At 43.8% G+C, this 12,417-nt stretch overlaps 3 protein-coding genes across 3 annotated transcripts; 2 read left to right on the top strand and 1 right to left on the bottom strand.

Moving 5' to 3' along the window:
- Positions 1–511: 511 nt before the first annotated feature.
- EDB93DRAFT_1244294 (uncharacterized protein) lies at positions 512–5,865 on the bottom strand (the record flags this gene model as incomplete). Its single annotated transcript, XM_041452202.1, has 16 exons — positions 512–763; positions 2,360–2,513; positions 2,541–2,784; positions 2,844–3,002; positions 3,121–3,253; positions 3,377–3,553; positions 3,628–3,673; positions 3,786–3,895; positions 4,026–4,158; positions 4,214–4,250; positions 4,311–4,442; positions 4,536–4,748; positions 4,777–4,899; positions 4,948–5,085; positions 5,116–5,271; positions 5,337–5,865. The coding sequence occupies 16 exons, from the start codon at positions 5,863–5,865 to the stop codon at positions 512–514; spliced, it is 2,736 nt and encodes a 911-aa protein (XP_041300530.1).
- A 1,362-nt stretch (positions 5,866–7,227) lies between these two features.
- EDB93DRAFT_1258974 (uncharacterized protein) lies at positions 7,228–8,645 on the top strand (the record flags this gene model as incomplete). The annotated part of the gene is made up of 7 exons (XM_041454146.1): positions 7,228–7,236; positions 7,287–7,517; positions 7,577–7,610; positions 7,669–7,859; positions 7,908–8,072; positions 8,133–8,416; positions 8,495–8,645. 7 exons carry the CDS (start codon positions 7,228–7,230, stop codon positions 8,643–8,645), a joined length of 1,065 nt encoding a protein of 354 aa, XP_041300529.1.
- A 77-nt stretch (positions 8,646–8,722) lies between these two features.
- EDB93DRAFT_1258973 (uncharacterized protein) lies at positions 8,723–10,097 on the top strand (the record flags this gene model as incomplete). The annotated part of the gene is made up of 6 exons (XM_041454145.1): positions 8,723–8,863; positions 8,939–9,205; positions 9,260–9,445; positions 9,521–9,649; positions 9,711–9,884; positions 9,948–10,097. The coding sequence occupies 6 exons, from the start codon at positions 8,723–8,725 to the stop codon at positions 10,095–10,097; spliced, it is 1,047 nt and encodes a 348-aa protein (XP_041300528.1).
- Between the last annotated feature and the right edge of the window lie 2,320 nt (positions 10,098–12,417).

Here is a 12,417-nt window from a genome sequence, read left to right as displayed (position 1 = left end):
TGTGGCAATGGAATGGATGCACAGTAGGATCATGGTTGAATGCACCAGGAAAACATGAGGGACCAGCTTCTGTTTTGACAAGAGTGAATTGGGAACACGTATTTTGCCATCACCATGAGCATTGGCTTCATCATCTGACTCTAACTCTGAATCATTTTCAGTGCATCAGGAAAAAGGGAAAAAGTCTTAGCCATCTTACCTCACTTACAGAGACTTAATTCGACGTTAAGTTCACTAAGTTGTCGAAGCAAATCATTTCAACTTAATTTCTGCTTGGAGGATTGTTCACAAAGGAAACACAATAATAGTAAGTAATGAATGGCCAAAATTCAGCACGGAGGCTGCAGAAAAGTGTGTTCAAGTAAGAAGTTCATTTATAAGTAATCAACACCATGCTGTGATTTAACCAAGTTAATAGACACTATGTGAAGTACTTCCAAGCTGACAAAGTATATAATATGTAGTCCTAATGGTAGCATTATCCAGCCAATAAGAATAAGTTAGTATCACGTCACCAGGCAATCTCAAATGCCTGATAGTCAATGTATTTATTTACATAGTAAGTGTGGAAAGCATTAAGGGTCTGTGTGTAAGAGAGATAAGTAGGTACAAATTCATGCCCAAATACAGGCATAAGGTGTGCCACACGAAAAATGCAGTCAAGGTGAATGACGGAGGCAAATTGTGTCCCACTGTCCTTGTAGATTTCAGGCTCTACTACCCACATTCCTGTGTTCTCGTCTGGTGAGTCGTGCACGTTGTCCTGCATGATGTGGGAATCATGCATGGACATGAATACTAGGTGACCCTCAAAAGATAAAGTCTGTTAGCTTAGTCCTCAGACTAGTCAACCCATACCTTGGTTTCAAACCATGGTTCATATTTCCAGTTTTCCCCAAGTTTCATGATCTGAATACGGTTTGACAGAAAAAGTCTAATGTGAGATGGGAATCACATTTAGACCTAGTTGATGTGAGAAGAGAAATGAAGGTTAAGGTATAACCTTGCCTTTGGCTTATTCACTTTGGCTAGAGAAAACCATAGAGAAAAGTACAAAGCCTATAAAAAACCTATCCAAAAAGACCATGTTTTAATTCCTGCCAACTGTCTTATTTTTGCTACCTACTTTTCTCTAGTGTTTCTTTACTCTACTTTTTCATTAGGATGCTTTGACTCACCTGACACTTCATAAAATTGTACCCATAGGGTATGATGTCATTATGATGTCATAAGACTCCACAGATACTCCTGCAGGTATTCTGTTGAAAGATATTATGTCATCAAGCTCTAGATTATTCTACTCCACAATGACATCATCCATGATGTCATTTCCTTCTAGAATATTCTGCTCCACAATGACTCACTCTGACTCACTCATGGAAGGTTCTGGAATCTTTTGCTCCACAATGATGTCACTCTTGATGTCATTATGATGTCATTACTCCACATTCCAGAATGTTCTGCTCCACAATGATGTCATAGCTCCATCTTTCACTTGTATTTTATTCTTTTATTGGGTTTGACCCAATATTTTGATTGGTCCTCCTTATTTTTTATTGTTTGTGAACCTAGGTTACTTTCCCACACAAAATGTATATAAGGAGAGCCCATTCTCCCCCAAAAAAATATGATCTCCCATTTGTAGCAATCTGCCTCTCAGATATTTCACTTGCAAAGTTAGTCCCTTTGAAGTGAGACAAGTGCAGGGAAAAGAATTCCCTTGAGATTATAAGTTTCTTACCTTAGAAACTTATTAGTGCCATAGACCAAGCGTTCTTGGTCACATATATTGTCTTTGAGACCCCTTTGTCTCATTGCTCTGTGCCCTTTGACTAAGCGATCTTAGTCATCTATCATATTGTTGAGACCACGTCTCACTAGTTGTCCCATAGACCAAGCGATCTTGGTCAAGTTATAGTCCCCTTTGTTCAAGCGATCTTGAACATATATCGTATATTTGAGACCATTGTCTCACAGTCAGGTGTCCATAGACCAAGCAATCTTGGTCATATTTCGTATATTTGAGACCACGTCTCACTAGTTCCAGTATCCAAGTCCAGAGCCTAGAAGGAGATTTCCTAGGCAAATACATTCCAGAAACTGAATTACGTGTCTAGAAGCTTATTCCTAGACAAGAGATTTGAGTTTCAATAAAGAAAAGTAAAGCTCTGGCTAGGTTGATTTTTATAAAAAGATTAGTTTAGCGAGCCTCCCAAGAACTCACATGTTATCTACCACGAAATAGGAAAAGTCGTAGACAGTGTTAATCGAGGACTGGCAAGCAGTCTTATCCAAAGTGTAATTGTGGTGTCATTACATTTACATGACTTTATATAAGACCCTCGGTTATTAAGACAACGTGTTTGAACCAATGCACAAATGCACAAGGGTAATGTACACCATTGTGTTTAAATAAAAAGAAAAGCCTTACTTGAGCGATATCGAAGCCACGCATACCCTTGACAGTGGGATCAGTACTAATGAAAACACAGTCATATCGACCAGGGCCATTCCTCCAGGTATCCACAGCACAAATTCACTCATAGTGCATACCACCAATGCCTGAGACATCACTTGGAGTGAAGAAGGTGGCAATGGCAGATGTGTACAGAGTTATTTTTTTATGTAGTTGGGGAAGGGCACTGGATGAGCCAGCACCAGCCTCTGAGGCTTCTGAGTTGGAGTCAGAATGATGGAGCTGGTCATGTAAAAATCGCTGAATATGAGTGGTAAGTTCCGGTTCACCAATTTGATCTGCAAGGAGGTCTGTGTAGATCTGTTTTGCTACATAAAAATTCATTGTAAGTAAAAAGCACACCAGGTGAATGTACTACTACACTCACCAGATTTCTTTGCCAAGTCTACATGAGCTATCACTGTTGGTCCAGCAACAGCATCACCCTCGAGCTCAGCATCTTGGTCTGCATCAGCCTCCAAGTTGGCATTCACGTGATTGTTGCATCCGAGATGGGGAATGTCAATAGGCTCGTCCTCGAGCTGGACTTGAATGGCTTCTGTGTTGTGCACTGGAGCGTTTAGCCCTGTGTGTGATTTGTGTTAGTAATATTAGTGGTCAAATGCTAGTAGATGTACCAAGTTTGTCAAGGATACATGATAGACATGTTCCTCTTAGCATCCCACGGCTAGCAAAGTCGATACGAGACACCACTAACTTATCTAGACATTGATTTGTCAGTAACATCTGATTGAGGGCTTCAAACTGACTGGACCGTCGCCACAGCTCCTTGACAGCCTTGATATGTTTAGATTCCATGATGGAAGAACAGAGTCCGTTTTGTGTGCCAAACGATCAGATCATTTTGTGGTAGTGGATAAGCAAGTGTTGTCGAGGTAGGTTGAATCCATTAGGGTGAACACTGGATGTTTCAAATATTTTGCAGTGCCTGTAGAAACACTTGAGTGCATCATCCAATGCATTGAGGCTGTTGGAGTCGATGATATTGCACCATGTGATGTACACAAAGTCAATCAAGGCTTGCAAAGTCAGCACCATCTCTGGAAGTACATGGCCTTCAATCACAGGTATATACGCCTATAGTAGTAAAAATACACGTTAGTCAACACTACTCATGATAATAGAACACCCATTCATTGACTCGAACGTACCTTCATAAGTGCTTTGGAATCATCTCCCATCCATTGTTTGAAGCCCCTTCCCTCTGGGAATCATTGAAGGCCCGCAAATGAGGGAGCAAGAGCAATACTAGTTGTAGAGTGCATCAATACCAGTCATTGTAACCCAGCATGTTCAAAATTGGACTTACCGGTGATCAATATCATCTAATATTATATTCGCCTCGTTTTCTGAGTACTGAGCCTTAATGTATTTGTGGACCCAGGTGACAATATGGTCCTTGAACGCACCCCTTATCAGCTAATGTAAAATGTCGGGGGAGAGGAGTTCGTGAATGTCGGCTTGCAGGAAATAGTTGGTGAATGGCTGTAGAACACGTATATTGTAATTTGTCAGCTTGCACAATGACTATAATAATGAAGGTACAAACCACAATGTCTCCTACAAGTCCGTATTCATCCCATAGCACACCTAACTCAAATTCCTCTACCAAGACTTCGGTATGGTCATGGGAACACCGACCATAGGTACCATTGTCAAGACCATCAGCTGGAGCAGTACATCTGGATGGATGTGTAGTAAGTAGACAGTACTAGCATAACATGAAGAAATACATACTTTGGGCACCAGTTTTGAACGATGCAAGCGAGCAATGCTTGCTTGGGATAATCGGCGATATATGGTCCAAGACCATACACCGCACGTCAAAAATGACCATTGGGGGAGCATACAACCTCGGGTGTTGTCATACCTGGTTTGAGGGATTCCAGCATCTTTGCCAGTGATGAGTGGAGAAGCTGATGGCGGAATTTTCGAAAGTGTGCATCTTTGGCAGACTCCTTGTCAGCTAAATATATGCATCTAATTAGCGCCAGCAACAGACAACATCAAATTGAAACATGTACTTGTCAGATGGCTAGGAAGCCCAGCAATACAACACCGTTGTGGTGTGCATGTTGCACATTGTTGCGGATGTTGCCAATCAACATATAAACCGGCCAGTACTGGTTGTGTCCAGTAGCAATGGAGACAGTAGTCTTGTCGCTGCCAAGGATTATTGGAATGAACATAGATCCAATTGTATTGGGATTCTCAGCAATCAAATTCTGTGAATTGTGAGAGATGAGAAAATTGGAAAAAGGATAAAGAATGGCTTATGGCCTGCTTCCAACACCAATCACCGGACATAAAGTCCTGAAAGCAATGTGCTCTGTTGCTGGTATCATACTCCTGTAGCGGAGCATAGTCAAATTCACCTTCAAAGTCTGGGTTGGAGAGAATGTTGTGCACAAGGATCCGAGGATCTCGGAATCACACATCATACTTGGATGTCATCCATGTCGGAATGTCACCTTCAGGTAGAGCACCATTATATTCAGAGGAAAAAGTCTGCCAGGTGACGTCATCTAGAGGCATCAAATCAATGATGTTGTACATCTCAATGTGGTTTGCAAAGGGTGGTGTTTCACCATGAGCCGCTAATGAGGTGGCTCACAGGTTGAATATAAAGTCGATATCACCTCCCAACATCTGGTTGCGACGGTAGAGGAAGTCTGCGACTTCAAATTTGACTTGATTAGCATATGGTGTCCAGTTGTCTGGTCCACGATTTGATGGATGTGGAGGTGGCAGAGTATTCGGTGGTATGTCATCTCTGTGTTCATCGCAAATTCTCCCTTCATGGAGAAGAGTATACAGTGAGCACAAGTTTGGATGAGCATCAAGTGAAATTAATACGCACCATTGATATTAGGATGATATGTTCTGGTAACACCAGGAACTTGAAGAGGAACACTACCATCTTGACTCGCCTGGCCAATGGAACCAGCACCACTTGAAGGATGTTGATCTGAGCTGTTCATACCTGCCTCATTGGCAGCATCATCATGAAAGCCATACCCATGTCCATCCAACTCTGGCAAGTCACACTCCATTTGATCGTTGCGACTCCCAGGTGCTTCAAGTTGTTCGTCACCTGCGCTAGTCTGAGTTGGGCTGCATGAATGCATGCATGCTGAGCTTGTTGCAGCATGTCTGGTGCCAGGTCGGGATGACTGGGAACATTGTGAACTCAACTTGGAGGAGGAATGGTGTGATGACGGGACTTCGGGTTCTTCAGATGCCAGTGGATGCTGGGATTGCATATGAGTGGTGTGCCCTGACCTGTTGTAAACACAGCAGATACAGCCCATCACTAGGCATGGTAGCGTGGGTTGAGGGCGGCCAAGATTGTGTATATTGTGCACATGAAGGTTGCCATTGGCCCACATCATAAGATAGTGCCGATGGTATTGTAGACTCAAATGGGGCCCATGAGTCTGGCGTTGGAGGTGTGACTTCGAGTTAACTTTATACAAGGCCTGGTAAATGTGCAGAAGAACATCATGCATGTGAGTACTTACAAGTAGCCAATGGTAACATGATCTGCCCAGGGTTGATGCAAGGTGCACCCATGAATAACCTCCAGCCACACAACACGATGTGTTCAGGGTTGATGCAAGGCATGCCCATGAATAACTTCCAGCCACCACCGAGAGCATGATGGAATGTGTTTGACATGCGAAGACGATTGCCTATCTTGATGAGAGGAAGGCCAAGAGCATGACAGAATGTGTTTGACATGCGAAGGCCACAGACATGAGACTCCCCCCCCCTCTCAAGTCTAAACACACACAAGGTGCACCTGATCCTTCCAATCTTTTGAAGCAGGGAGTTGTGGCAAACATAGTATCTATAACACAGCAGTCAGTGCACCACAGTTACCAACCAGACATTAACTGGAAACCTCACCATTCAAGTTAAGCATATCATAATTGTCCACCTTGATGAGAGGAAGGCCAAGAGCATGACAGAATGTGTTTGACATGCGAAGGCCGCAGAAGTGAGACTCCCCCCCTCAAGTCTAAACACACACAAGGTGCACCTGATCCTTCCAATCTTCTGAGGCAGGGAGTTGCGGCAAACATAGTAGCATCTATAATACAGCAGTCAGCACACCACAGTTTACTAGGAGCTAGAGGAAACATTACTAGTACTAGGATGTTGGTCACCAATGAAAATTTCAACTTGAATTGTTGGTACTGATGTTGATAGTTAGTGACTGTCGTCTTCTTCAAGCACTGGCAAGTTCAGAAAGAATCCAACATTGATAAGTAGAAGTATATGGTCGAAGGCATGGAGATATTAAGGAACAGAACTCAGGCACTCAGCCCGAAGAGCATGCTGTTGAGGCATGGCAAATTAGCAAGTCAAATTACATAGAAGTTCCGATTCAAACATCTTACTTGTAAACACATCTTCTTGATAAAGCCTTTGCATCCTCCAAGCTCGCCCCCATCTACTCCTGCTATTGTTAGAATAACTGAGAGTTCAAAGTCAATGCACAAAGCATGTAAGACTTGTGAACTCTGCACTATGGGCGAGTCTATGTAAACAAATATAAACAATTCCTAGTATGGTATGTGTCCTTGAAGTGTCTTAGAGGTTTGTCCTCAAAGTGTCCTCGAAGTCCTCGAAGTTATCTACTAATATAGTAATGTCCTTGAAGTGTCCTTCAAGTCTTCGAAGTCTTAGAAGTCTTCGACCTATCTAGTGTGAAGTCACCACACAACTAACAGCTATGTCTACTTGACATGTCACTTGTGCAAAAAATGCAACTCAGCATCTGGGTATCCCAGACATAACCCCGAAGAAGAAACACCATACTGCAGAAGAAGTAGCTGCTGAGCGTCAGTCTAAGTTAGATGCTAAAGAAGAGAAAGAACGCACCAAGAGAGCTAGCATCAAACATGTTGCTCAATATGAGAAGAACCAGGCAGACCAGGATGTGATGACTAATGCTACACCGTGTGCTGCGCCGCCAAAGCCAAAGCCAATCCCAAGCAAGAGGAAGGCTGTTGTGGCGCCTCCTGCTACCAAGAAGGTTACGCCTCCTTCAGATGCCAAGATGAGTGATGCATGAGCTGCACCTTTGGTACCAAGGCCAAGGCCAAAGCCAATCCCTTGCAAACAGAAGGTAATTGTACAGACTCCCGCTGCAGAGGACAACAGGTTTCTGTCAGATGCTGAGATAGATGGTGCAGCTGCTGAGATGGATGATGCGGCTGCTGATAGTAGTGCCTTCAACCCTGATCCAACCCAACATTCAGGCATGGTGACCTCGGACATAGACACAGATGGGTCTGATAGTGAAATGCTGTCGTCGCCGCCCAGGAAAAAGACAAAAGTTAGCGGGAAGAAGGCAGGGAAGATGACGAAGAGTTCTGTATGAGATGGTATCAAAGTGGTCCAGCAAACTCATATGTTAGGGAAGAGTAAGGCTGCAGATAGGAAGAAAGCTGCACCTCACAGCACAATCAGCCTCAATTCCGATGACTCAAACGACTCAGACGACTCAGACATCCTTGTTGTCGACGCAACACCGAAGAAAGCTCCCAGCAAACAGCCAGCATCTGTTCAGCCGGATGATGATGCTATGGTTGTTGATTAGCCTTCAACAAAGGCATCTAAGAAGGCCACCAGTAAAAAATCAACACAGTCAATTCCGGCTGCTCACTTGAACAACAACTTGGATGAACCTATCACCAGTCACCCTCCAGGAAGGCAGCCATCTCAGTGGACCATGCCCGTCTTGAGTGAATATGACTGTGGTGCTACTCCTATAGCCGGGGCTCCAGGTCGTGTTGATAAGAAGGGCAAAGGGAATGAGAAGGAGAAGGAGAAGAAGGAGAAGGGAAAGGCAGATCTGGCAGATGATAAGAAGATTAGCATTAGCCATCAAGCGCATTCTGATGAGAAACGGATTCCACTGAGTTCGAAAAGGTAAGCCCTTTTCTTCTTACCCTTTATCATGCTTGAGCTCACTCTCAACGAAATAACTCTATATTACTTTTTCCTCAGTGACTTGACTCCCAATGGCAAGGACTTTTCCACTGGCATTAACAATTGGGCAGCAAGCATCCCGAAAAATGCAAAGCCCAGTACTAAGGCCACCACCAGCCAGCCCAGCATATTCAAAAATAGCACAAGTTCACACCGCCTTCCCCCCTGACCAATGCCAGCACTCGCCCATCCACCAATTCGATTCTGACAGAAAATGTGTTAATTTCTCAAACTACTATCCCCATCATGCAGGAACTGAAAGAGCAAGATACTCTCCAACTCCATGATGGACTCATAGGACTCTCAGATGAAAATGAGACCCAGGGTATCAAACGAGAAGCCGCAGTTGCTAGCCCTCCCAAAGGGAAAAAACAGGTTTCAAGTTTGGTAAGTGTCTTCTTATTTTTTTAAACATTAAAGTCAGTTGTTGACCTTATAATATAACTGCATCATATCATACAGGCTCTCGTCAAGGATTTGCCTGGCAAGCCCCCAGCTCGTCAAGCCAAGTGCATGAAGAAACCTGGCAACAACGATCTCCCAGATGGTGTTGAACAAAATCTGTGGTGCCATGTCTTTGTTTCTACTTACATGCAATATGTTGCAACTCTGGCTAACCCCTGGGAGGTTCCCTCCAAGTTGGCCTGCCAGAAATTTCAGGTGATCTGGGACACAATTTTTCTCAACATCTCGTGCACAGTCACGAGCACGAGCACTGTGTATCTCATAGTAAGTGTGTTCATATGTTTCAATGGCAATACTAACTTCAACCTGGTACTATAGACTGTCCAGCGTGTTGCTGACTCCTATCGAAGCTTCATCAGCTCAGCAGCCATTGCAATCGTCATCACATACCTCGAGTCCCAGGACACACTCAAGCACTCGAATGATAATCTCGTTGAATTCACTACTTATGCGCTGGACAAGCTTCACTTCTTGTACAAGAAGGCAAATGGTGATGATAAATCTGTACGTGCTTCTCACTATCTCCATTCATTGCCTCTGTTATTGTCGCTGTGCCACTAGTACTAACATGCAATACAGAAGTTCTGTGGCCTTTATCAAGGTGTCTTCATGGTGCAAATGTTTGGCGCTTGCAAGATACATGGACTACTAGACAAGCCAGGAGAAGACTTGAATCCTGCTGGGGGTCTAGCACTGTCATGTGCTGCAGTAATATATTTGTATTTTATTTTCTAATCTCACCTCACTGATCACTCATTGTTTCTACTAGGTTGAACGAGCATTGACGCTTATCACTACTCATACCATAACCATTGAAATGGTTCTCGCTGTCAAGGGCAAATCTATACCCTTGCCAAAGATGCTCAATCACTCAACCGGCAAAGTCTCCAATTGCCAAATGGGCCTCAATGACGTCACCTGGGGTTCTTCCATGCGCTCATATGTGAAGTTGATCATGAAAAGCCTCTGAGAGGAGAAGTTCCAAGCCATCATCACTTCTGCGAAGGAATTTTCCAAGAAGAGCCATCATTCTGGCAATGATAGAGCCGTTGATGATGCTGTGGATGATGAAGACTTCGACGAACACGCCCAGCTTGTGGACATCTCAGAGTCCGAGTCTGGGTCCGAAGACTCAGATAGCTCTGACATGGAGTAGTAATATTTGTTCTTGTCATTCTGCTGGTGGTTTGCTTACCAGCACTGTATTCACTTACTGACCTGATTCAACTCTGGCAGTTCTTATGATCATGCTTATTTCCTTTGCTTGGCTGTCTTCATTTGCATTTTGTCTTAGTCACCACTTGAATTGATGCTTTCCCTGACCGCTTTGTCTTGATCACAATCTTAATGGTATACATCCAACTTGAACTGGTTTTGTGAGTGCTTGAATTGTTCACTTATCTATTGACTGTGTAGAACTTGGGAGTCTTAATGAAAGATATGCTTGGATGTTTTTTGCATGGTATGAATACACATGATTCTCATCACTTTATTGTCTGAATTCTACACTTACCGTTGATTTTGTAACCTTGGGAGCCTTAAAAACAAAATATAAATATATACTTGGATCTATGTGGCTGCTTAGAGCTGAATCCCTCTACTTCTAGTCTGCTTATTTTGACTTAGCTTACAATGTGTCTTTGAGAGAATCTGACATGACGAGTCACACTTGATGTCATTGCTTAACTGTGTACTTATGTCAAGCGCTGATAAGTGTAACAATAAGTCATATTCATCGGAAGACCCTACTTGTTTTAAGCAATGATGTACTTGACAGAATTCTACTGAATCTTACTTAGAATCACCTTCAAGTCACCATAAGTGTTGTTAAGAAAAATTCCCTTTTTCCTGATGTGTCTGATGAACTCCCTAATGGCTTGTATGTTTTGTCTGACTCATTACTGGGATCAGGGAAAGTAGGATTGATAGGAAAGGTGGCAGAAAGGTGCAACTTGGTTGATGATTTGTGACTTGGTACATGATCCTCCTCTGTGAATATTCTGGGGTTTATTGGTCTAGTTCCGCTTTTTTTTCCATGCTTGTAGAATTGTTTCCTGTTTAAATGTATCCGCCCTCGCCTTCATGTACTCTTGAATCACATTTCGCTTTTTAATCCCTTCTCCTGTGTCTGTCATCACTACTTCTCAGCGTCTCTGCCATTGCCTCTGCAGAGGACCAAAAATGCCAACATCAAGGGCTTGTAAACAGTGGGTTGTGTGTGTGTGTGTGGGGGGGGGGGGGGGGGGTAGGCAGAAAAGGTGAATTCCATGCTCTTCTGCTGCCTGACGAAGCTTAATTGTCTCATGGGAACAGTGTCCATCGTATATCAGAAGGATAGGTTGACCAGATGAATTTTGTTCCTTAGCTTGTGGCACAAAGTGTTACAAGAACATCTAGACGCTTGGGCCCCTACTATTTTTCTCCTGATCCTCCTCGTATCAGCCCTCGCATCATACCCTTACCCCGACCTCACCCTTGTCATCCTCGTCATCCTTGCATTCCCTTTCGCCCTCTACCTGTCGCTTCAGCAAAGCCAGTACATCTGGCCGGATCCTTTCGCTGACGAAGCATACCCATGCTCCGTTCCATCACCTGACTGATCCTGCAGACAGTCCCCCTGCCCTTACCATCTGGATGGTAACCTATGATACGATGCACGACGCATCCCATTTCCTTTCTTGATCTCTGACTCGGTGCGCAGTCGCACATGTGACTTATACTTAGATCCGCAGTTGCATGATCGTGCCCCTGCATGTTTCACTTCTCATTCTGATCTCTGACTCACTTTCTTATCCAGCACGTTCTACCTAGATCGAACGTGCCTTCCTATTATGGTCTTACCCTTTAACGATTGCCTCTCCCAGTAGTACGAGTTATCATCCACTAATACGTCCCCTGTCCTCTATATAAACTCGCTACCATGTACCATATTCCCTAACTTGAATCTACTTGGTTCTTGACCTCCTACTCTCACCAGAGTGATCCTTCTGCCTCGCCAGCAGTCTATATTCTATCTTCTTATCTGCTCATCGCGGATAAGCCTATAGTCTCGATCTTTACTCATCGACTTCGTCGACGAGCAAAGCCCCTGTTAACTAGTCGGACTTCTGTCCTTCTAATTAACGACGATCCTTACGACTAACCTTCGGGTGTCGTAAGCCTAGGCCGATTTAGCTTATTGTCTCGCACCCGCGTGACATAAGCTACTCGATTTGGACATAGGCGTCAAATCGTACTTGCCGGAGACACGCCAAGTACGACCCCTAACCTTGGGCTAGCCCAAGGATGTCCACAGACCATTGACGACACAAGCTCTGTTTGAGCATCGCCAACAGATACCATCCAAGTCGTAACACAAAGCTCTTGATGAACCACTCAGTGCCAATGAAGTCACTGGTCCAACCGTTTTCAGATGTTGCCACTCTGATATGAAGTCAGAATTTCGTATTGTGTCATAGAACAGAGACTTACATGAT

Source organism: Suillus bovinus (genome assembly GCF_016758785.1).
Source record: "Suillus bovinus strain UH-Sbo-P2 chromosome Unknown EDB93scaffold_422, whole genome shotgun sequence".
NCBI classification, from domain to species: domain Eukaryota; kingdom Fungi; phylum Basidiomycota; class Agaricomycetes; order Boletales; family Suillaceae; genus Suillus; species Suillus bovinus.
Note: the sequence above shows the minus strand (reverse complement) of the source record. Positions and strands in the feature narration are given on the sequence as shown.